The sequence below is a fragment of the Nyctereutes procyonoides genome, unplaced genomic scaffold (assembly GCF_905146905.1).
Source record: "Nyctereutes procyonoides isolate TBG_1078 unplaced genomic scaffold, NYPRO_anot_genome, whole genome shotgun sequence".
Lineage (NCBI taxonomy): Eukaryota > Metazoa > Chordata > Mammalia > Carnivora > Canidae > Nyctereutes > Nyctereutes procyonoides.
In genome coordinates, this window is record NW_026575122.1 from 4376147 (window position 1) to 4402126 (window position 25980).

At 42.3% G+C, this 25980-nt stretch overlaps 1 protein-coding gene across 3 annotated transcripts in view; it reads left to right on the forward strand.

The window, feature by feature from the left end:
* The window catches only part of MARCHF1 (membrane associated ring-CH-type finger 1), a 296887-nt gene that overhangs the window by 222028 nt on the left and 48879 nt on the right, over positions 1–25980 (forward strand). For all 3 annotated transcript variants that reach the window (XM_055336612.1, XM_055336613.1, XM_055336614.1), the window contains one exon: positions 13895–14075. In XM_055336612.1, the coding sequence (XP_055192587.1) occupies positions 13895–14075 (181 nt within the window). The remainder of the gene's footprint in view (positions 1–13894; positions 14076–25980) is intronic.

The window sequence follows — 25980 nt, forward strand, 5'->3', positions numbered from 1 at the left end:
GAACGAGAAAAAGCAAGTGAAGTAGAATTGGAAAATTATTCTTAAATCTTTGTAATTTTTGTTTATTCTCATATGTCTTTTAGTGATGCTATAGTAGTTGTGGTTATTGTAACGAAAATTAAAAACAGAGAAAACTATTCTAATTTAAACTTAATTACCTGGCTAGATAATTGCTAGATTTGGATATATTTCCTTCTAACCTATTTTTATGCATATAATTTTTAATAGGATTATACTATGTTTTCAGTTATTTCTGTTAATGACAAGGTATAAAGTTCATACACATAAATTTCGGAAAAAAAAATTATTTTGGGGGACACCTGAGTGGCTCAGTAGGTTAAGTATCTGCCTTGGCTCAGATCATGATTGCAGGGGCCTGGACCGAGCCCAGCATCTGTCTCCCCATTCAATGGGGAGCCTGCTTCTCCCTCTCCCTCTGCTTGCTGCTCCCTTGTCTAACTGGAAAATCTGTCAAGATTCTGAATAAATAAAAATTTTATGATTTATTTTTATAAAGCACTTTATTTTTTTTAGATTTTATTTATTTATTTGACAGAGAGTGAGCACAAGCAGGGGGAGCAGTAGGCAGAGGGAGAGGGAGAAGCAGGCTCCCACTGAGTAGAGACCCTGACGTGGGGCTCTATCCTAGGACTGGGATCATGACCTGAGCTGAAATCAGATGCTTAACTGATTAAGCATGTGGATCTTAATTTGGGTCCACAAAATTGTGCTTTCTGTTCTATGATTGAGAAACAAATGGTTGGAACAACGAAGTGGTATGAGAACCCTTCTGGACATACTACGCACAAGGAAAATATGAATTAGAGACAGGAAGTAAGGAACCACATCATTAATTATCTATTTGTCATTCTACTGCTAGGTGGAAAACTATATTGCAAATACAATTACTATTTGAAATAATTATTTGTTATTGGCAATTCTACTGCTATTTGGAAAAATGTCCTTCAAATATTATTCATCAAAATATCTCTAATCCAAGATAGTAGAATATATGGGAAAGTGTGAAACTACTTCTTTCTGTTTTTCAGAATGACCGTCCCATAAAATGTAACTTAAGTTAAAAATTAAATCACAAACATGATGACTTCTAAGTGGTACCTGTAGTGACAAACAAATGCTCAGGGGCCCTGAAGATAGGTTGATCTTGAGCATCTGTACGGAGAAGCTTTAATTAAAGCCCTGAAGTCAGTGAGTGTGTCCGTTACTGCCGTTGTCCCACAGCTCATCCCCACCTCCCTTACTGATCGGTCAAGTTTCTCCAACTTTGCTTATACAGCATCTCGTGTTCTCTCTTTCCATTCTCCCGACTATTACTCTGGCTCCCGTGCTACTACTGATTTTGACTATTACCATATTCCCTTCTTTCTCTTTCAGATCTCTGAGGTGACACAGCCAATAATCTCACTTTCTTACTCACATTTTTTAGTGGGTTTCCACTCCAGCTGAATACACTTAAGGCTTTTTATGTGTGTGCCTCTGTGTGTGTAGTTGTTGATGTTGGCACTGGATGAAGGAAATGCATTTTAGGCTCTCCGTAATCTTGCTTTAGTTCTCAGCGTGACATCTCCCTACGATCCTATCCAACCTTGTCATGTTTGTTATTCTCGTGTGTCTTTAGTGATGCTATAATAGTTGTGATTATTGTAAAGAAAATTAAAAACAGAGAAAACTATTCTAATTTAAACTTAATTACCTGGCTAGATTTGGATATATTTCCTTCTAACCTATTTTTATGCATCTGCCAAAATTCTCCCCACACTCCAATACCAGCTATACTACACCTTCCACTGGACTCTGACCCCCGCCCCCACTCCTAATCTGTACATATCTTGCCCTCCCTTGCACACAATAGCACTGGATATGGCACACATCATTGTAACTTGCACGCTAGCCACTTGTGCCATTATCCAGTGTGTAAACTGGCAGAGAATAAGGTCCACGAAGGGCAAAAACTGAGACTTACTCATCTCTGTTTTTATCACAGCACCTTCTGTAACCTCTCACATGGTGCATAGACAACAAACTATTTGTTGAGATGATTAAAAATGAAGAATGAAGTGAATAAATGAATAAAGACCGACTCATTCTTCATTCAGAGGGGCTGGAGCTGCCATAAAACAGCAATATTGCGCAAACACACTCACTTGCCAGTTTAGAAGAATTCATATGCAGAAGCATATTTCTAATTCATGCCATGCATTCTTGGTTATCTGTAAATAAATTACCTGCTCTGTCAATTATCCATGGCAGCTTGAGAATTCCTTTGATGTAATGCTCAGCCAGATAAGATTAATGAGTGGACCAAAAAACGGAAGGAAGTCATGGTTGAGAGTGAGGTTATGAGGATTCAGAGACTTAGCAGTTGCAAAGGAGCGCTATCACAAAATCAGTTTGAATTAAGAATCTCTGCTAACTCTGGGAAACGAACTAGGGGTGGTGGAAGGGGAGGAGGGCGGAGGGTGGGGGTGAATGGGTGGCGGGCAATGAGGGGAGCACTTGACGGGATGAGCACTGGGTGTTATTCTGTATGTTGGCAAATTGAACACCAATATAAAATAAATTTATTATTAAAAAAATTTTTAAAAAAAGAATCTCTGCCACATGCAGAAAAGAAAAAGTCTAAAAAGTCACAATGATTTTTCTGGTACTCCTGTTATTATGTATGTGCAAAACCTCTACTTTGTGTCTGACCAAATATATTTCTTTGGTTATATCTACACAGAAAGCAAATAAGTACATATTATCTGTCCTTTAGTTTTTCCTGTCCCGCCAGGCAATCCACACGGCTGATAACTTTAAGAATATCTGCTTAGAAGTATCTCTAGTTTAATTTTATCAGTCTTACAATCAATCCAAAAAGATCTCAAGGCTGATATAAAATGAATGCCTGTGACATGTGTGAGAACGTGGAGAAAATTGTTCATCGGGTCACTCATTCAACATTCATGATGGATTTATTCACCTGTATGTCACCAAAATTATAACATAGTATCTGGAAAGATAAATACTGCTGGAGAAAATCAGTTCCTTTATCCAGAAGTAGGTTATACTCTGAGCTCACCAGCAGAGTAAGGACAGGGCAGCAAAGTGGTGGTTAACAGGAGAGGAATTATCCCAAAGGATAGAATCCATCCTGAGGTCTCTCTGGACTTAGAGGACTTGGACAGCTTGAGTGACCCTAAGATTGCTGAGAGAGATCTGCTCTGTTGTTGGATACACTTGAGGGCTGACTCGTGGGACTCTACACTCCAGTATGGGGTGGGAGTGGGGGTGGCCTCTGACATACTCCAAGAACCCATGGAAACTTCCCAGAAAGTCCTCAAAGAGGACCTAGCCCGCTATGAGACTAAATCTCTAGCTTATACAGGACAGAGGAGTCCTTGTGAGAATCCATGAACCCAATCAGGGTTAAAATTCCTGGTATCAATAGGATCAAACCATGAGCAGAGTTGATGACAGCCGCAGGAAGAACAATTCAAGTGGGATCCTCCTAGGGCACCTGGGTGGCTCCATCAGTTGGGCATCTGTCTTTGGCTCGGGTCACGATCACAGAGCCCCTGGATGGAGTCCTAGTCTGCCTCCCTGCTTGGCCAGGAATCTGTTTCTCTCTCTGCCCCTCTTCCACTCATTCTCTCTCTCTCTCTCTCTCTCTCTCTCTCTCTCAACCCACCAAAAAAAAAAAAAAAAGAAAAAGAAAAAAAAGGAATCTTCCCAATCCATTGCAGCTCACACAACCAAACTATCTATAAATAAATTTAAAAAAAATAAATAAATATAAATTCAAATATAAATTCAAATAAGAACTGGCCTCCCTGCTTCCATGATTGGCTCAGCGAGGTGATCATTATCTTTCTCCACTGTTTTGCATCAGTGTGATATCTGGTGGGAAGAAAATGTGGCTGATGAGCTGCAACTTTGTACCAGCTCCAGGATGAAGTCAGGAGCCAGGGACATTGCTATGTCACTGTCTTTGTTGTTGATCATTCCCTACAGCTCTGTGCAGATGGTCTGAGGTTTTGAGCAAGTCGGTGATGACAAATTAGGGTGTGAAATTGAACTCAGGAAGTCATGCTATGTACCAAGGTTTTTCTGAGTTGAAAATATTCCTTTCAGAATACAAAACACTTTAAAAAACCACTTGAGTGTGAAGAACTGTCACTCATCTGTAGATGTCAGGAAGACTGTCCACCAGATTCAGAATGGCCAGTCTTATGATTACAGAAATTGTATTAGCGCCATAGAATATTTTTATTCTTATGTCATAACTGTATTTTTAATTAGTGTTTTCAAGACGTTCTTAATCTCAGGCTGAACGGTAGCTTGTTGCTTCATTTTAGAAATTGGATTTATGAGGTTTTTTTTTAATTCCAAAAATGTATGCTGATTCTATATCAATAAGAGTTGGTGGAAACATCTGTTAGTGAGAATAATTAAATGCTGTCCCTCTTCTCTACTTATTAGGTAAGAGTTACTTCTCCTTTCTACTTGCCTGACTTCCTCTGGTGCTCTGATAGAATACAAAATTGGTTCACCTCAGTTTAGTTCCTCAAATGCAAATTAAAGAATGCGTCGTATAAGTAAGGATCATACACTTCTCACTTTCATTATAAGTGAATTTTCCCGAAACATAAACAAAGCACTCGTACTGGGTAACAAGTTCTGAGAATTGCCAAATCATCTCACTAAGCCATCTCTTTTGATCTCTTTGAGCTCCATTCATGTTTAAATAATAGCATTCCCAGGCCGTGTCTGGGTCCAGTAATTAGCCATCTTTACCCTGACTTTTTAACACTCTTTTCACTTAAACTACTCTTAGCGTCATGCTGTGCAAAGAAAATCCTGCACCCCAAAATTAATAGACAACAATTTTTCTAGGTCATAATAGAGCCTGCGTAGGTGAAATAATTAACAAACAACAAAGACCAGGTCTGTGTAATATAAGATTTAAGAGCAATGAAACCCCAAGAAATGGAGGGAGCATTGTAGGGAAAGAAGATCCAGAGATTGTTTCTTTAAGGGTGTGGGTCTTAGAATAGCTTCAATTTAGATGAGGTATGATCCAGAGGGAGACTATCGCAGGTACGAGGTCGTATTTGAGGAAATTCCCAGAGGCAGATATTCCCAGAGTGCAATAGGCTGAGGAGATAACCATCTCAATATTGATTGAAAAATACTATTTAACCTTTATTGAGCACTTAATTTAATCCTAATAATCCTATGAAGTATAGACACTGCTATTTTCCTACTTTATTGATTAAGAACTTGAAAACACAAGAGATCAAGTACTTTAACTGACATAGATAGAGGCAGAACCATGTATCTAAGGCTGATTGCACTTTTCACAACCACACCAGTGTTCCCTAACATTTTTCACATCATGGCACACGCAGAACATGGTAACATTTTGAATCAACAAGGGCCGATGGACAATACGCCCAGTATCCTTTACGTAGCCTCCAGGCCGACAGAAATCAAGATGTTGGCATGGCAGGAACTTACCTGTGGCAGAACTCACTGTTTATCAGGTGCTAGATCGTGCACCATGCTACTATACCCATATGTTGGGAATTAGCAGGAAATACAGCAGGAGAGGTAAAGTAAATACACATTATGGAAGGTCATAGGACAACCAGGTGAAGTAATTTGGATTTTATTTGATTCCTGATAGAGTTCTTGAAGAGAAACAGTAGTTTAAGATCTGAATAACTGTATGTTTTGAGAATGATTTGAAAAGAGCAAAGTCTTAAAGACAGTTCATGTGTCTGTTGATCATTCAAAACTGCTAGGAGATGGCAGTGAGGAGGAAAAGAGAGAAGATATGGAAAACACTGAGTCTAAAGAATATGGACGTTCCAAGACAAAGGCAAGCTGAGAATGGGATACTTCTGAAATGGCATCTTTGGAAAGAAAAGCTAGTTTGAGAGATGGTGAGATGTAGGAGGGATTAAGTGTCCTACTGGGGATACCTCATGACCAGCGTTAGAGAACTAGCTGAAGCTCCTTGCAATTAGAGAGGCCGGGGTTGGTTTTGGAGATGAGTGTTTTAAAACCACAAGTCTAGGAGTAATGCTGGAAATTGAAGTACAAAACCCCCAAGACAAGCAGAGGGGAAATGATGACAAAGAAATAGTGGCAGGAGGGAGGGGGTAGAAATCCATCTGTGGGAAAGAAAAAAAATAACAGAATTGCAACATTAGAAAAGAAAGTTGAGGTCATCTTATTTAGCTACCCTTGCATAAGCTCCTTTTATACTATGCCTGCCATACAAATACCCTACTTACAGCTGAGTACTTTCAATGATGGGAAATTTGCACAGTCTTGGGGTAACTCATTCCATCTCTGGAAAGCTCTGTGTGTGTGTGTGTGTGTGTGTGTGTTATTTTAGGGAAATTTATTTCCTTTAACTTCTACTCATTGGATCTTGTTGTGGAATAGAACAAAACCAGTTCCTATTTCGCACAATAGTTTTTCACATATCTAAATGCAGCTGTCATGTAATTTCCCCTTCCTTGCTTTTTTTTTCCCCCTCCAAAATGTTAAGTATGGTAGTTAGTAGTTCTCTGTATTTGTCCCAAAACTACTGCGCTCGTATTTTATTTTTTATTTTTATAATTGGCGTATATTAGTTTCAGGTGTACAATGATTTGGTATCTTTATATATTGTGAAATGATCACAGTAAGTCTAGTTAACATCCTATACTCATATTTTAAAAGGTGTCCCTTTGTCCTATAATTTTGAATTCATAGAAGAGACTTAGCCATGAATTTGCATCTGTTGAATTCTATATTCTTTCCCTGTCATCTCTTACCATGGGGTCTCACCCACCAAATCATATCATATTTTCATCTCGCCTATCATTTCTCACCTTCCCAGCCTCCAGAATCCTAACATCTTTGGTCTGGGCTCCATAAGGAGCCACTGTTTGATCCCTACAATCATCTTATATGCCCTTTTAATTCCACTTTTCCCGACTTTATGGGCTAGTAGTCACAGAAGCCGCAAAGGGAAAAGGCTCAAGAAGGAGGAGTTGGCCAACAATACAAAAAAAAAATTAGGAAAAATGAACTAGAAAAAGTTTTCAGACTTGACTGTCTCAAGAAGGGTGTTGGTAGCTTAGCAGAAAACTAATCGTAGGAGTGAGGTAGATCATCTGTGACATCACAGTTCTTTGAGGTGAAAAATGACAGAGTCCTACAAACTGAAATGCAGGTATGAAAACTTGAGTTGCTTTTATAAAAACATCCAATGCATTGCATCCATCATCTAGCAGCAATTTTGTTGATTTTAGTGATGATCACATATACGTTGGCCTAATGCCTTACCTTAGGGTAGTGTTTACATTTTGTGATATTTTCTCATATATCGTATTTGAGCCTTACAATAGCCATGTAACATTTCAAAGATGAGAAAAGCAACTGTCTGAAAACTTATCTGAGGCCACTCAATAGACAGATCTAAATATATTCCCTCACCTAGCTTTCCTCGAGACATGTCTGTGATGACTGGTGTCGGTAGCTAACTCACCTGTACAGAGTCGGAATCCCTGACCTCGGCCTCACAAGCATGGGCTCTAACCAGTTTACCAAAGTAGCCATTAAAACCAATTAGTCCCAGTACAGTGAAAGCAATGACATAGGTAAACAAAATCAGTAGTCACGGCAGTAGTATCCCATAGTCCCATGACAAAATTAATAAATATTTGATTGCCTATAACGTGCCAGGTACTGCACTCTTTAATGTCCTTTAATCCTCATGACACTCTAAGAGGTATTTTTAACTTCATTTACACGTGAGTAAACTGAGAACCTCTCCAGTTTACTGGAGCAGAAAGCAAGCATGTGAGCCAGGATTTGATTTGTTTGTGAATCTCAAACACCAAGTAACTTCATATTTTTAATTTTTTTTTCTGTGATGGGGCCCCTGGGTGGCTCAGTCAGTTACGTGACTGCCCAGAGTCCTGGGATCTAGCCCCTTGTGGGGCTCTCTGCTCAGCAGGGAGTCTGCATTCCCTCTGCCCCTCCCCTCTGCTCTCTCTCTCTCTCTCTCTCTCTCTCTCTCTCTCAAATAAATAAATAAAATCTTTTTAAAAAAATTTTTGTGGAAAAAATACAACAGAAAGGATATGAATTCACCCATGAGGGATATGACATATAGACAATCTTGGTCCCATTTGATCCCACTTTCAACATCAGTTCTTCACGGTTGTTGTAACTTCCAGTCTCTCGAACTCACCCTTTCCCCAGGATACATCAACCACAGGATGGCTTCACTCGCCCCCTGGCTCAGAGTGTAGACCTTATGACTAACTGTCTTCCCACTGTGTTCGCTGATGCATCAGAATCCTTCACTCCTCTGTCCTTCCCATTTCTGACTTGGTGATCTCAGGACACGTTCGGTTGTGCTACAGCTGTAGGCTTGCTCTCCGACTGCTGAGCGCTGCTGATCAAGACAGTGTTGACAGCGGCCACCTAGGTGTGTGCAGTCTCATCTCACCGGGGACCTCACTGCCGCTCCATGGTTCTCCTGTTCATGCTCGGATAATTTCCCATCACCTTCTCCAAATGGCTTTTCCTAATTACTCACAACCTCTCCAGCACCGTAACCCCATGCTCCCTGCCATCTGTTGAGCACACACACACTCTCCCAGATAACCGAAGACAGGAAGACAGCCCCCTCCCACCCAGATCAAGCTACTGCAACTCCTCTGTCTCCTTTACTTACCCTTTTCCCTCTACATCTTGTTCACAGGAAAAGGCATCTGTTGACCTTCCCAGTGTTTTCTTCCACTTGTCCAAAGACATTCTTCTGCTATAGGTCCTTTCCCCATTTCCAAATGGGGACTTCTCAAGAAACTTAACAGTGGGGCATTCTCTAGCCTATTTTTTCTTAAATTTGCCTCTCTGTGGTACCTTTGGTTCTGCTTATGAACAAGTCCAGGTTTTCCCTGTTCATTCATTTACTTGACCTTTAGCTCCTCATCCACTGCTTAAGACCTTTCAATATGGCCTCCACGTGGACCACATGGGTTCTAATCATTTTTAGCCTTTTTAGTAAAGTGGAATCTAAGAATGAATGCCCAACTCTGCAGCAGGAGAATTCGTTCTGAGTAAAGATTAACATCCAAATTAAGCCATTACAAACATAGCTGTATCCATAATTATTGTGCTTAAGAATTATTTAATTGGAGAGGGGTATGGAGAAAAATGTAGGCAGGAATGAGGAGAGATAGATCAGAAAGACTTGCCAAGAGAAGAGGGGGGAAAAAAATGAAGGGAGGTCCCTGGATGGGTCAGTCAGTAGAGCTTGCAACTGTTGATCTCAAGATTGTGAGTTCAAGCCCCAAATTGGGCACAGAGGCTACAGAAAGAAAAAAGCAAGCAAGAAAAGTAAAGAAAAGAAAAAGGGGGGAAATGGCATGGAATATGGGAAAAGAGAGTTAAGAGTCTGTCTGACAACTACAGGGACGACTGCCTTTAGGAGTTACATATCATAAATGGGCTTTGTTGCCACAGCTAACATGAAAACCAAGCAAGGTTCTGGACATCTCTACACATTCTTGAGGGTCTCCAGTCTCCTCCCCAGTGTCACAATATTGTTTTAAATTCATAATGTCTGGATAATCATAATAGTCCAAATGGGGTACCTGCCTCCAGATTCTGTTCTCTCCTTCTCAATCCACCTCACATGCTGATGCTGTTGTCTGATTTCCTTTGCATATAGCAAGGACTAAGAAAATGGGAATGAATGAATCAATGAATCAATGAATGAAAAAAATCCCCAAATTACATAATCACTATGACCCTCACAAAGACTTATTTTTAGTGATAAATTATTTTTAAAAAACTTATTTAGAAAAAAAATATATCCTACCAGAGCCAAGAAGCCTCTACCAAGGAGGGGGTGGGAAGCAGTGGAGGTCATTTTAAGGTACATAAGACCCAAACAAAACCCAACAAAAACCTACTTTTCTTAAAACTCAAACGTTAAGGAAGGGACTTTAAGTGCACACGCACATGTACACACACACACACACACACAGAGACAACTTCAGAATTTAATTTGCTTAATACCATTTGGTGGTCTGCTTTTTGCAGAAAGCTAAAAAGTTACATGGAAGTAGAAGTTTATTCAAGTCATAAATGGTAAAAGTCTCAATATATATATATATATTATATATATATATATATATATACTGATTGGACTGTAAGCACCCATTTAAAAGGGTAAAATGCCAATAAAATTTGTAAATTCAGCTTATTCTTGTCAGTAGGTGACAGCAATGTCAATCACCAGTAGTTTTATACAATCACTCATTGCCCAAGCCTCAACTTCCCATAAGGTAAAAATACATCAAAATTATGACGATTTTACCATGCAATTTTATTATTAAAATTATTTTCTCTACATAATTATTCTGTTAGAAAAAGCGTGTCTATGTTTTTTATTACTGTGTTTTAGTTTATAATTTAGCAATTGTGGTCAGTGTGAAATATATCAGCTTAAGAAGCATTTAATTCTTTTCCTAATGGCATCATCACATTATTTTTTAATTTCTAGGAGATATTCGAAGTTGATATTTAGCTCTTAAGTTCATTTAGAACAATCTCCACATGATTTGAAACAGACCTGGGGTCCAAGTTGAGTTGGGTGATTTAGAAAAAATCAAAATGCTAAAATCATGTAAAAATAGATCTTGTGAAATGGGAATGATAACGAACTCAGCTTCTGATTTTTCCCTTTGGGGAATAACCTTAATTTTATGAAGAAATGAAATTGCTGGTGGTGCTTCAGGTAACAGTTTCTGCAGAAATTTTAAGAAAATGAATCTGTAAGACATAGGAAGTTGGACTATAATCAGTAAACTGTTCAGGTCAGGTTGAACTCAGTAATCAGCAAGGTCTTTGTTTAAATCTACTTATGAATAAATTACTTTTTTCATGTCAGTAAAATAAAAAAATCAAAGCCTCGGAATCATCTTGGCAGCTGTGCAGCATTTGACGTGATCTTTTTTTAGGAATAAATTATCAGATGGCATTAATTGCAACTTTTTCTTGTTCAAATGAGAAACGTTGGGCCTCTCCCTGTAGACCGTTCATGGATCTGCAGGTCTCAATGCCAGGCCAGGGAGGCCTTTAGTTTTTCTTGTGGGCTTCTCTGTGTAACCTTTACTTCAACTTTTTGTTACCTGCAGACGCTGGGGAGATGTATTTTGTAAACTTTGCTTTATTTTTGTTGGGAATGTTCAGATATTCACTTTAACCCAGAATCACCGTTTTTTAAAGATTTGTTGATTTATTTGAGAGAGAGAGGTGTGTGCAAGCACACTCACATGTGGGGGGGGCAGGGGGAGAAGGAGAATCACAAGCAGACTCCCCGCTGAGCTCAGGAGTCAGAAGCGGGGCCAATCTCGTGTCCCCAGCTGAAACCCAGAGTCCGACACTTAACTGACTGAGCCACCCGGGCGCCCAGAATCGCCACATTTAAGGCAAGAGTAAGCAAATGTTTCCTGTGAAGAGGCAGGTAGTAAATATGTTGGTCTTTGTGACCAGATGATCTTGGCGGCAACTCTCAATTCTGCAGTTACGGTGCAAACTCAGCTCTAAACAATACATGAATAAATGTGTGTGATTCCATAAAACGCTGTTTACAAAATCATGCAGCAGGAAGAACTGGACGTTGTTTGCTGACTCCTAATCTAAAAGAGTATCTTTGCGTAGAGGCAGAGAGATAAGAGAGTCAAGGAGAGAAGAAATATCAACTTCTCATTTCACTGGCCCCAATAAATACTACAATCAAATGAAGCTATAGGAACCCAGATTTGTTCTCACTGGTTCCTCTTATAGTAAGTTATAGTTTGTTGATGAAGCAATTCTTTTACTCAACAAACATCTACTGAACACCTATCATGAAACCCATACTCTATGGGCACTAGGTACGATGCAAAGTACACCTCGCCCCGATTCCTAGGACCAGCACATTTGGCAAGAGAGATATTCCGGGCTTTCATATAGGCTCTTGGATAATTTTTAGTTTCTCCCACCAGGTCAGCCTTCTCTCTGTGGTGCTACATCTAACACTACTACTTCCTACCTCAGTCCAGGGAGGAAGGAGGACTGATTTTTGAACTTCCCTATGCTCTCATCTCATCACTCCCACCCTAAGGACTTTAGAAGTCAGTGCTCCTTTTTTTATTAGACTATTTTTAATTAAGAAAAAGAGATTCAAAATACTAGGGTACTGTGCCATACTTCTTTATTTTGAGGTTAGGGAAGGGCTTGGTTTCAATTCCTGTATCTTACTGCACTGACAATTAGAGCAACCATTTCATTTCCTCTCAGGAGACAGCTAAGATACATAAATATGCTTTAAAACTCCATTCTTTATTTTTTTAAAGATTTGAATTATTTATTCCTGAGAGACACAGAGGGAGAGAGGCAGAGACACAGGCAGAGGGAGAAGCAGGCTCCATGCAGGGAGCCTGATGCGGGATTTGATCCCGGGTCTCCAGGATCACACCCTGAGCCGAAGGCAGACTCTCAACCGCTGAGCCACCCAGAGATCCCAAAAATCCATTCTTTAAAACCCATGCTCCTGGAATGTAGGGCATATAGATCTAAAAAGAAAGAGCAGCAATTCCAACATTCTTCAAGGCTGCTGCTGCTGCTGCTGCAGCTCAACTTGAGAGAGTAAATTTATAGATTTTTTGATATATGCCATTTATATTTTATAAAGATTACAAAAAATATTTCTAATCAAATGTATTAATTTCTAATAGGCTGGGTAAATCACAAGAATTATAGAATTGCTAAGATCTGAATTCAAGATCTTTAGGTATGAGAAGCTTATCTCATTTAATGAGGAAAGCAAATTCTTTCCAAAAATCTATAGATGAGAATAATGAAGATTTCATAGACTGTGAATCTATGACATTCAAATTCATACCAATTCAATAAAGGTGAACTCTGAATTCCTCAGAAGACGTAATAATTAACATTTTAAAACAATAGAGTTTACCGTACTCGAACTTTATGAAATCAACTATTTTTGTAACTTGTTTTTCCTAACTTTTAAACAATGATGATTATTGACAGTTTAGGCCATTCATTGTGACCAAATATGTGTACATGTTCCTAGGAAAATCTTTGTAATATTTTCCTTTTTTTGAGATTTTATTTATTTATTCCTCAGAGACCCGGAGAGAGGCAGAGACCCAGGCAGAGGGAGAAACAGGCTCCCTGCGGGGACCCCCCCCCCGGGTGACTCGATCCTGGGACCCCAGGGTCACACCCTGAGCCAAAGGCAGACGTCCAACCACTGAGCCCCCCAGGCACTCCTCTTTGTAATATTTCCAACCTGAAATTTTCAACATTCACATTATCCTTTGGTAACATGTTAAATTTTTCAGAATTCCTCTACGTTGGTCGGATGCCACGGGCACCAGACTCCACACCTGTACACCGTGCTTCTATAGAACTGTCATAACAATAAAACAGTAAAGTGATCAGACCCCAACATTCCTTACAAGGCTGGTAAATTGCAGCTTTTCTTTATGAAATGAAGCTTATGCTTGTAGACGCATAAGCATAGACCAGGAGGGGGCTAGGGCTGGCAGCTGGGCTACGGCCTTCGTGAAGGGTGAGATGGTGGCGCAGCCCCAGGCCCTGGTATCTCAGGCCCAGTAGCAGGGGTGTAAGCAGCAGGTGGAAGGAAGCTGCACGGAGCCCAGATTCGGTTCTAGATCAAGCTGCAGTGGCACGCCACGCTCGCCCATGTCAGGTGCAGCTGTAACGCAGTCCAGGGCGAGCGAGGGAGGAACCCCAGGTGGGAAATGCCCTCCGGGAGCTCTCATCCTGCCCGCTGTGTCCTCCCCAGGATCTGTCACTGCGAAGGAGACGAGGAGAGCCCTCTCATCACCCCCTGCCGCTGCACAGGCACCCTGCGCTTTGTCCACCAGTCCTGCCTCCACCAGTGGATCAAGAGCTCAGACACGCGCTGCTGCGAGCTCTGCAAGTATGACTTCATCATGGAGACGAAGCTCAAACCCCTCCGGAAGGTACAGTATCCGCAGGAGCTGGTCTGAAGGAGAGCGCCTGCACGCACCTTGTACACACCTGTTTCTTTCCCAGGTCGCATTCGGTGGGTGCTTCTCTCTGGGCGGGTGGGGGGGGTAGGGGTCTCGTGTTGGGCTCAGTATGCAGAAGAGCAGAGTGTTTGCAAACCATCCTTCATCCTTGTTTTATGTTCTAGGGCCCCTGATTGTTATGTCATTCTGCAAAATCAAAAAGAGGGTGTGTGTGTGTGGTACATGGGCTGGTATGTGCATCTCTATATAGTATAGAGCACAAATATACTTGTAATTTGATGTAATTGGATTGATGGGGGTGGTGAGAGCATTGGACCGACCGGGGTCAAGTCCCTGGAAGGTTAGGCCAATGGATTTCACTTTAAATAATATGAACTCATCTAATTTCCTGAGAATCGGGACATGAGGTAATAAAAGAGAACGTCTTCTTCCATAACGTGAACTCTGTTGGGTTTGCCTCTATTTGGGAATTTGGTGTGATAGGTCATGCGTAATTGGAGTAGATAGACCAAGTGTTATTTTCCGTCTTGTGTATTGAGCTATAAGAGAAAGAAAAGTATTTTTTTAAAGATTTTTATTTATTCATGAGAGACAGAGAGAGAGAGAGGCAGAGACCCAGGCAGAGGAAGAAGGAGGCTCCATGCAGGGAGCCCGACGTGGGACTCGATCCCAGGTCTCCAGGATCACGCCCTGGGCCGAAGGCAGACACCAAACCGCTGAGCCCCCCAAGGATCCCCGAAAAGTGTATTTTTATTTACAAACTTAATCTTCAAATTCCTCACTTACATTGCTCTAAAGCATGAAAGTAAGAATATGAGTCCAGGGGATCCCTGGGTGGCTCAGGGGTTTAGCGCCCACCTTCGTCCCAGGGCCTGATCCTGGAGACCCGGGATCAAGTCCCACATCAGGCTCCCTGCATGGAGCCTGCTTCTCCCTCTGCCTGTGTCTCTGCCTCTCTCTCCCTCTGTGTCTCTCATGAATAAATAAATAAAATCTTAAAAAAAAAAAAAGAATATGAGTCCAATATAGTTAGCATCTCCCTCAAAACTAGCAAAGGGCAACTTGTGAAGGACACAATGAAGACCATGAACTTGATGTAATCCGTGCCTTAGAGCTGGGCCCCGGGTTGTAACGCGCAGCTTACCTTTCGACCTAACTGCAGCCTTACGTATTCTGGATGCTTCCATTTCCAAAGGAGAGTACAGAGACTGCAGTTTAAATAATGATTCTGCCTAGAGCTGCTTTTTCATTTAAATTAAATGCAAGGCAAAAAATGGATGAGAAGAACATGGCTTAGACATAAGCATGATGAGCTCCAGGATGAGGAGAGGTGTCAAGCAAACAAGAATATTCCAGCAGGAATCTGGTTGGTTGCCGGCCATTGGAAGTCTTCATTACTTCTGTAAATCATGGAGAATAGCATTCCTCGCTTTTGCACAGCCTTGATTTTTAAAGTGTGCACATGGTTTATGGAGGTCAGAATTGATGTGGGAAAGGCCTTTGGGCTACGCATGGTCTTTTCTTAGCATATGGTGTAACTTGAGTGACAAAAGGTGACACTGTTCCTCCAGGTCCCAGAGCAATCAATGCCAGAAACAGAACTGGACCCTTGCCCTTTGCCCTTTGCTTCGTCCACTGAACAGATGCTGCGTGGTGTCTGGAGTAGCTAAATGACACGTTGTGCTCTTTGATTCTGTAAATTTGTCTTCCTGCCCCTCGGAGAACTACAAATTGTTTCATAGCGTCTGTATATTTCTCCATGGGTTTTTTTTTTCAACTTCCGTCTATATAAAATGCTCATTTCAACTTAGTCAAAAGTAATATTTCAATTTGTGAGCAACAATCTGGGACCATAAAATACTCAGATTTTCTCTTCTCCGTACTGTCTATCCCTACCCCCATTCTTGTATAATAAACAGTACGTGATGCTATATGGACCTTGAAACGCCTGAGTCTACCTTCAGCTTCTGTGGAATCATCCCTTCTACACGCCTACGGTCCTTTCTTAGTATCCCGTTCCCAATAATTTCCAACCCCGTTACGAGACCCCTTTCTTCTCAACTAACCTATTTATAAACCAGAGAAAGGCAGTGAATACTTCTATCTTTTCAAATCTTCTTAATAATGAATATGTTGTGGCAACCCAGCGGGCACCTACGAGCTACCGATTAATGAAATACCCTGCTTTCTTTTTAAGAAAACACTTCCTGCGTCATAAATATTGATGAAAGACAACATCTCAACATGCGCCATTGTTCATAGCATTTAGGTACCTACAGAGGATGTTCGAACCTAATCCAGAGGTTGCTTCCTGACAGCCATAGATGTGTTTTATTTGACCCACAGGGCTTAAAATTTGAAGCAGTTGCCAACTTTTAGATGTGTAGCTATATCATGTAAAATTCCACTTATCTGTATTTGTTTGAAAATCACAGTATCTGGCTCTTCTGGAACCACATTCCCATAAGACAACATCCAAGGGGGAGCTACGTGGAGCTGAGTGGTGGCTAGAGCCTCTAAAAGGCCATTGGCTTTCCAGTGCTCCCATTTCTCAGCCCTCCCTCGACCCTGCCCCGGAGAGTCTGTGCCATCCCCACTCGTCTGAGTGCCTCTGTTGCTGTCGTGCAGGGATCTGGATTTTCAACTCCTGGTCAAACATATGAGTCCTGGATACGAGAAACATCCATTCTTTCCCAGGCTGCATCATTTATATGTTTTAAAAACCTAGAAAATGTATTCCAAACTCGTACTTTCTCCTTGAAAACGATGGGGCATTGGCATAATGTTTAAATGGCAGCATCCGAAGTGACTGCACATTCTGGAGTGATGTGAGCTCTACAGATATGAGGCGCTTGTAAAGTGTTCGAGATGGTTTATTTTGATGGCACGAAGATTCATCAACGGTTTTCTTTTGATCGTTTTTAATTGGTCTTTACGAATAACAGGTATAGCCCTGCTTAGAGCATATACGAAGCACATCCCATTAATTGCTCTCGACTCAGTAATTCCATTACAGTTTATAACGTTCTAAAGACCAAATGAAACAATTAGTTTAGCTCATGATTCTGAGTTTCTACCATTTGCCAATAGAGCCAGGAGATCCTGTTTCGATGAAATGGCTTCTTAAAGTGGAAAGGTGCAAATCCTCATAGGCTGACGAACCTCAGGGTTTAATAATCCCTAAAGAGATCAGTAAAACCTTACTTCATTAATTGCTACTATTACGACACCAAAATCTCCAGTTAGTAAATTCATCAAAGTATCCTAATGTCTCTAGAAGAAAAATCTTTAAAGTCTAAATAAAATCAAAGGCTTCTTTGAAAAAATAAAAAAAGTAATTTGCATCATCTTCAAGTCAGCAGCTCACCTACTTTCCTAACACTCCATAGGGGCGCCTGGGTGGCTCAGTAGGTTACGCACAGTCCTTGGCCTCACGGTTCTGGGATCCAGCCCCTCATGGGGCTCGCGGCTCAGTGGGGAGCCTGCCTCTCTCTTTCCTCCCTGCTCACACTATCTCTCTCTCTCAAATAAATAAATTTTTTTAAAAAAATAAAAACACTCAATAAAAGCCCCATGAGTGATCCAAGGTCAGAAATAATTCTCAGGGCCCGGAAAAGTCAAAAAGATAAAAATATACAAAGCAGTGCAGTTTGGAAATGCATACAATAAAATCTCCTGTTCTAAAGCTGGAGAATTGCATGAGGTTCAGATTTGAGTCTGAACGGGAGAGACTGGCTGCTGGCGATGAAGCTGAGCTTATTACGAGGACAGCAAGTGGTACCGACAGCTTTATGTTCTCCCCTAAATTATTTCTTTATATAGTTTCTCCTATGCAAACCATGTGACGAATGCATAATACAAAATACTCAACCGTATGCATCCTTTTATCCCCTGTCGCATTTTTAAGTGAGGCCGTGAATCAATTACCTTGGCTTTAGTACTGATTAGATGGAACCGTATGCACTTGTCATTTTTGTAGATCAAAACAGTTGAATATTGGAAAGGTCATAAAACATAAGTTCTGTGTGAATTTATTATGCCAAATAAAAAGGAATAGTCATTTTGATATTTCTGCATTTCCACCATGATGACTTCCAATGCATTACTTGAAATATCTACTTAAAAGAGAGAGAGAGAGAGAGACGCCCGGGGGCCTCAGCGGTTGAGTGTCTGCCTTCGGCTCAGGGCATGATCCCAGTTCGGGTATCGAGTCCCACGTCGGGCTCCCTGCATGGAGCCTGCCTCTCCCTCTGCCTGTCTCTCTGCCTTTATCTCTGTGTCTCTCATGGATAAATAAAATCTTTTTTTAAAAAAAGAAAGAAAGAACTGTATTTGACAAATACTATACTAATTCCTTCCTTTCCCCTTAATTTGATGGAATATTTTTCTTTCACAAGAGCCAGTGCAAGTTACCATAACAGGCCAACTGCCCAAAGGTCATTTTTTTAAATTTTTTTTAACTTTTATTTATTTATGATAGTCACACAGAGAGAGAGAGAGAGAGAGAGAGGCAGAGACACAGGCAGAGGGAGAAGCAGGCTCCATGCACCGGGAGCCCGACGTGGGATTCGATCCCGGGTCTCCAGGATCGCGCCCTGGGCCAAAGGCAGGCGCCAAACCGCTGCGCCACCCAGGGATCCCCCCCAAAGGTCATTTTTGATTCTCCACTAATCTGGAGGTCTTGGTCTTAAAACTGGACAGGTCAGAGAACGTGGTCAGATTCCTAGCTGGGGCCTTCTAGGTACCCCATTGGAATAATGCTGCCTCGCGGTACATAAGAAAATCCAAAATGCTTCTCCATTATGGAGAATTTGGAGTTTTACTAACACCACCGCCACATACTGAATTTCTACTATGTGCCAGATATTTAGAATATGTTGATTGACTTTTATCTTCATTACACAGGAAGCTTATTTTACAGATGAGGAAAATGAGACACAATATCAGACTCGCTTAGTAACACACACCCCAGGGCTCCCTGATGCTAGAGCTTGCCCTCATTGTGCCGTGCCACCTGCCCTAAGTGGCCGTAGTCTCTCTCTTTTATCATCAAGACTTCAGGTCTTATTTAGACCACTCGTAATGGAAATCTTTCAAAATAAATCTAAAATAAAAATTCTTCCAAGATCTTTCTTCTTAAACATGGATGTTTTAACCCAACGTGTTTTCTTAATAGTTACGTCATTGTGTCCCCATCACTCATTTTCCAAGTTGAGCGACATTAACTGGCTGGATAGCTTGAAACGCTTTGAAAACTGCTGGTCTTTGTTGACTTTAGAAATACGAGTGTCAGTTATTTAAGCAGCAAAAATGAGTTTCAGCAGGGATAGCAGAGAATCGCAGTTTGGGTCAAGCAAGCCACGGCAAAACCATAGACCAGTCCAGAGAACTGAGGAGAGGAATGCTGTTCTACAGGTGAAAGGGGGAAGTTGGGAGGTTATTATAAAGAAGAGAGTCCCTTGGAGTAAACTTGGAGTTCAAACTAGGGTGGCTTCTTCTCGTTGGCTGATTTGCGACCGTCTCTCATTGGCTGAGCTCCTTTGGGTGGGAAGGGAGGGCCCAGACCTGTCTTCCTCCCGCTGAGATCTAAAGTAGCTAAAGTGGTTTCACTTGCAAGATTCCGTTCTTCCTGTTGGATCTGCAGTTGACGCCGGTGGTAGTAGTAGGGACTGAGAACTACCCCCTACCCCCTTCTGGCCTGCTTTTAAACAAGATTTTCTTTTATTAATATTCTCATTGTTCTGCATCTGCCGACCTGCTGTGTTTTGAAAGCCCTTGGTAGGGGCAGAGAAAAGCTTTCCCCTCTTCCGTTTTAGGTCCTTTGGCTGGCCTGATGATTCGATCGGTAGAAGACAGATTAACACCAGGAAAACATGTTACATGTATACAGGGGACAGACCCAGGAAAACCAAGTAACTCGCTGAAATGGGCAAAGCCATCACCTTAAAAACCATCTTCAGCTAAAGACAAAAGAAGTCTCCTGGGGCAAGGAGGCCAGCCAGGGGAGGTTGCCGGGAAAAGCAGTACTGGGCAAGGGCAAGGGTGTTAAGTAGATTTAAGTAGTTGCCTCTGCACTGGGAGGAGCCCTGGAGAGGGCCTCTCCCAGGGACCGCGCGGAGACATCCCTACAGGTGGAGGTTCTCCTTCTAAATGTAAGTGCCTCTTACAAGAGAGTAACTTGTTGGATTTTCTAGAGCTTTTCCGGGTCTGCTGTGTTTTTAAAATAACCAGGTCAAAATAATCAGTGTGCCAAAGAGGCGTATTTCCGGGTGGGAAATCTGCTCTCTTGCCCCTTTTATCGGATTTTGTTGTTTTCATCCCATCCCATCTGCTGTCAGAATCTGCGGCCGGGTCTCTGTTCGTTCGGTGGCCCTCGCTCAATATTTGACATAGCTACTGCTTTTCTGCTTCAATCAACAACAACAAAAATCAAGAGTTACAGGATGCCCAGGTGGCTCAGCGGGGGAGCGTCTGCCTTGGGCCCAGGGTGTGATCCTGGGGTCCTGGGATCGAGTCCTCCCTGCATGGAGCCTGCCTCTCCCTCTGCCTGTGTTGCTGCCTCTCTCTCTGCGTCTCTCATGAATAAATAAATAAAATCTTAAAAAAAAATCAAGAGTTACAAAATAGAGTCTATGAAAGGCCCGGTTCTAGATGAACTTCTGCGACATTCTCCCTTGATCATTGGCAAGCGTTTGTAGGGAGGATGAGCATTTTGGCATCATCCAGAATGCTTGGTCCTCTCTTTGGCATCCTTCTTAATTCTCAGTTTTATTTGGAATTACATGACTTAAAAAAAAAAAAAAAAAGCCCTCAGCAAATACAGTGTTGATGTCTCCAGGCTGTTTTCCTATCATCAGAGCCTGGTCTGGGGGGAGTAGCTGTACTGTTTCGTTTCTTCAGAAATCTGTAAGCTTGGAGGCGATGAAAATCCCTGCCCTCGTGTGAGGCTAGATACAGCTTTTCCATACCTGCGGAAAATATCCACACTCATCATGTGCGATGCATGTTAGCTCTGTCCTCTTGCTGTGTTTCGGTTCCGGGATAACACGAGCCCCGAGTGCAGTCTCTGTGATTCCCGACACTCGCAGAAAATTATTTTGTTTTCAAAAATCACACTTTCCTAATAAACCTAGTAAGCTTTTCGCAAGTTTCTCTATCCAGTGGTGGTGGTGTCTGCAGCCAACACTTCCCCTACTTCTCACTGCTTCTTTCAAAGAGAAGAAGAGCCCAACAGGCTACTTAGCTGGTAACCATGGGACGGGAAGGGGTAAGTGAGCCACAAAATAATAGAAGTATCATTAAAAGAAAAGCATTTCAGCTCAATTGGAGCATTAGCTTTTCGACTAAAATCCTTTGGTTTGGTTTGTGTGTATGCGTGTGCATGTGTGTGTGTGTGTGTTGGATTTGTTTTCTCGCCATAGCACATGGCAAGAAACTGTGCCCCCCCCATGGGGACAGCAGGGCAGGTGGCCAAGGGATCCACAGAGGCAGAACAGGAGAGAGACGTCTACTGAATACACTGCGAGGGCGCAGGGCCCGGAGAGGAGAGGCTGGGAGGCCATGGGGGGCACAGTTACGGGGCACAGCGAGGGACTGTGAGGACGCAGGAAATTTTCTCTTTTTGGTTAATCCCAGGGCCTGTACTGCTTGTCACTGGCCAGCCAGGGTCGAGGGCTCTTTCAGTGGCAATTGCTTACCGAGCAGCTGGCATCAGCTGGGCAGTCACTGTGGGCCCTTCTCTGCCCAAGTTTCTGTCGCTCAAGCCTGTTGCCTCAAGTGGCCTCTACCAGGCCCTCAGAATTACAGCCGGTGTTCCAATCAAAATAATATTAAGTGGAGGTAGAGAGCAGTGCCAGCATGTCTTATGTCAGACGATTAGGAGATGGGAAATACAAGGGTCTCGTGCTTTTTTTTCTAATAGATACTTGAGATTTCTCCTGTGGCCTCGTCCTTTTGCCTTTTGATAGAATACTAGCCGTTGATTAGTCTTCTTCTTTTAAGATTTTATTTATTTATTCATGAGAGACCCAGAGAGAGAGAGAGAGAGAGAGAGAGAGAGAGAGAGAGGCAGAGACACAGGCAGAGGGAGAAGCAGGCTCCATGCAGGGACCGGGACCTCGGGGTCAGTCACGCCCTGGGCCAAAGGCAGACCCTCAACTGTGAGCCACTCAGGTGTCCCTGGTTAGTCTTTAAAATTTAAAAAACAAGAAGACTAATGGACCGGGATCCTTATTATAGAATAGTTTGTTCAAAATGGAAATATTGGGATCCCTGGGTGGCGCAGCGGTTTGGCGCCTGCCTTTGGCCCAGGGCGCGATCCTGGAGACCCCTGATCGAATCCCACGTCGGGCTCCCGGTGCATGGAGCCTGCTTCTCCCTCTGCCTGTGTCTCTGCCTCTCTCTCTCTCTCTCTCTCTCTGTGTATGTGTGTGTGACTATCATAAATAAAAAATTAAAAAAAAAGAATCTATAAAAAACAAAATGGAAATATTCTTCCCTAGAGAGCAGAAAAGCTTATTGGTTTGTGAACTTCCATCCATAAGCACAGCCCTCCCTCTAGGCGGATATGAACTCCAGCCCATAACGAACTGTGTTCTGCATCATTGTTCTAAGAAAGCTCCAGTTGTGACCAGTTCACTCGTTCACTCAACTCACTGTATTATCTACAATGGGCCAGCTGTGCCCAGCAGTGAACCAGATAGAAAACAACCACCACAACAACCCCGCTCCGCTCCCAGAGTGCATCCACTGCGGGAAGGACGGGAAAGGATGAATTACTTACACTATTTTGTAATAAATTTGAAAGGCCTGGCAGTCCATGGATGGCTGTGTGGGGATCAAGAATTTTCTGTAAGTGCAGAGGGACTGGTAAAGGTAGTTCAAAGAGAGCAAACCATCAGATGTTTGGTCTTTACCCGTGAGACTGTCCATATTAAAGGATTTCTGTTTGTGAGTCTCTGCAAATACGTAGCGGAATGACTCTCCCCTTGCTCTCTGTGCTTCACGTAACCTGGGCAAGTCAAGGAGGTGCTACGTAGCCATTGGAGACCCAGGACGCTGGGCACAGAAAACTGGGAATATAGAACAAGATTTGACAGAGGGTGTCGCAAAGGAGCCTTAACCACCTCCCGAATAATCGTTGCTGGCCGGAACATTTCTCTTTAGGCCTTCCTTATTAGAAGTTCCAATTATATCCTACTTCAGTTCTGTTTCTTTCTCTCTTTGAAAGTTATTGCTTGAAGAACGTAACCTCCCTTGCTTGGTTAAGAATGTCACCTTGTGTTACCATTCCAGATATGAAAAGAAACACTTAACTTTCATTACATTTGATATTGGAGTCTTTAAAGAGGATACAGTTCCATCCTTGTGGAAATACCTTTTTATCTGACAAGGACAAGGGACACGTGAAATGGAACTTCTTCTTATATACTTTGTATTTTGATGTTTGAAATATAAACTGTGGTTGAAATGAGGGAATCAATATTACAATGATCCATATGGAAATCATAAGAGCATCCAATTAGAATGTGCAGAAGCATATGCATGTCTCTGTGCACACGCGCACACACACACACACACACACACACACACACACACAGTTACAAGATTCCCCAAAGCATCATCTTATGACTAAGGTATTTTTTTAAATAATTTTTTTAATTTTTATTTATGATAGGCACACAGTGAGAGAGAGAGAGAGGCAGAGACACAGGCAGAGGGAGAAGCAGGCTCCATGCACCGGGAGCCTGACGTGGGATTTGATCCCGGGTCTCCAGGATCGTGCCCTGGGCCAAAGGCAGGCGCCAAACCGCTGCGCCACCCAGGGATCCCATGACTAAGGTATTTTTTAATGAGAAAAAAAAAGTTATATTTGTGTTTATTTTAAGTTTTCTTAAGATGGCATAACAATTGAGTTTTAAATTACTTCCATATTTAAATTTTCCTCCAGCTAAAGGTTTCTCTCTCTCTCTCTCTCTCAGCTGGGATTATTTCTTAATTCATTTATCCAGTTTCTCAAATCCTGGCATAAAATAAGAAAAATTTTCTCGTAGACTTTTGGTTTATTTTTTTGAATTAAGGCACAAGGAAATATAGACTTTTTTTTTTTCAAAAGCAGATATTTTAGCCCAAATCAAGTTGTTCTCCCTTCACACTGACAAGTGAGAGAAAAATGAGGAAGACTTTGACATGATCTACCCGGAATGATGGTGTCTGGCCCTGTGGTCCAGGCCTCAACATGCTTGTGCGATGTTATCAACATTTAATAAGATAGATGTCGGACAGATTTCACTCCGAAGAGACCTCATCTCTCACAAGCCAGCTGCCTTCCGATTCTCTATTTTTCTCTACCGTCAAGTAACTCCTCTTCTTTTAGCAGTGAAGCCACCCACTGCTTCATCAACCTCGTGCTATTATCTTGCATATGAGTGTTTCACCCCGAATTAGGCCAACTTCCCCAGCAGCCACGGGGATAGCAGAGCCTGCCCTGGGAAATGTACCGCATGGAATATTAGAAACGGTGGGCAAAGCGGGAAGGGAGGCAGAGGGGCTGAGCAGTCCATACTCAGTTCTTTTTCCCATTTCCTCTGGTAGAGAAGTAACTGATGAGCAGAGACAGGCAAGCTTTGTTATTCTAACCGAGGTCCCTCCACAGGGAAACATGAAGCAAAGAAAAAAAAAAAGAGAGAGAGAGAGTGAACTCTAACAGAAAATCCAAAACACAGAAAACCCAAAAATCCAGGGATGATAGATACTTTGAAATTCCCTTTTTTCACTGAAATAAAAGGAAAATAGCTAAGTTGAAAAGAACAAACAGTTCAAAACAGTGAAAAAAAATAGTGCTGGGCTAAGTAAGAATCAGAAGGTGAGATTTTAATTTTTAATTTTGATTCTGCTGCTGAGCCTTGCCTCAGTTTCTCCATCTGCAGGACGAGGACCGGATGAGTTTCTCTCTTAAGTTTCCTCTAACCTAAAATTCTGTGGTTTCATGAAAAGCAAAGTGAGAAATCGACTTATTTAAAAGGAAAGAAAGAAACTTCATATTTAAATGAAATTTAAGCATTCAGAAGGAAAAAGTCAAAGAGATGTAGAGAGACTTCGTCACATCCACAGCAGCTCAGCTGATGTTGCCCGGTGGCCTGGGGAGACCCCAAGGCCCTGTGGCCTCCTCTGCCCTGCCCAGCCCCGCGTTTCCCTGGAGGCTCTGGGTCTCATGGCCGTAAAGAATTCAGGGGGAGACCAGACACACAATGTTTCTTAAAGAAGGCTCTGGAGATGCGAGAGTGGGTGAGCTCAAGGCGGAGCTTCACTCCAGATTTGGGTCTCTCTTACTGACAGATGTCAACTGGGCAGGGAATGGTTATTGCCTGGGGAGGAGGCGTCTTGGGAGCAGGGCTTCATGCCCTTTCTCCCTCGCTTGGCCAGAGTCTCCTGTCTTCTTTGTCTTGAGCCTGTCTGGTTTGATCTGGCTTCTTGTGGCTTTGTTTTTGGAGGGTTGCCAGGACCGATCCCCAGCTTTCCCCGTAGCTGGCCATGACCACCCGTTGGCCGGCCGCCAGGCCCCCTAACGCCTAACTAACTGCCCATCTGACAGTCGCACAGCACTCGGTGCTGAGTCACACGAAGTCCAAGGTCCACGTCCTAAGAGGGGTCACATATGTGCTGTCTTGATCTTGCTTATTACCCTTCAGAGCAAAACATGGTGAGAAAACAAGATAGATTGTACATTTGAAAAAGAAAACCATGAAAAGGCATGATGAAAGGAGGGCGGGGGAGGAGAAAGAGGAGGAAAGAAACAGGAGAAGGGAGTCGGAGGACAGCTGAGGATGAGGAGGCGTCCTGAGAGGTGAGCAGAAGCTGGACGTCAGGGTGCAGG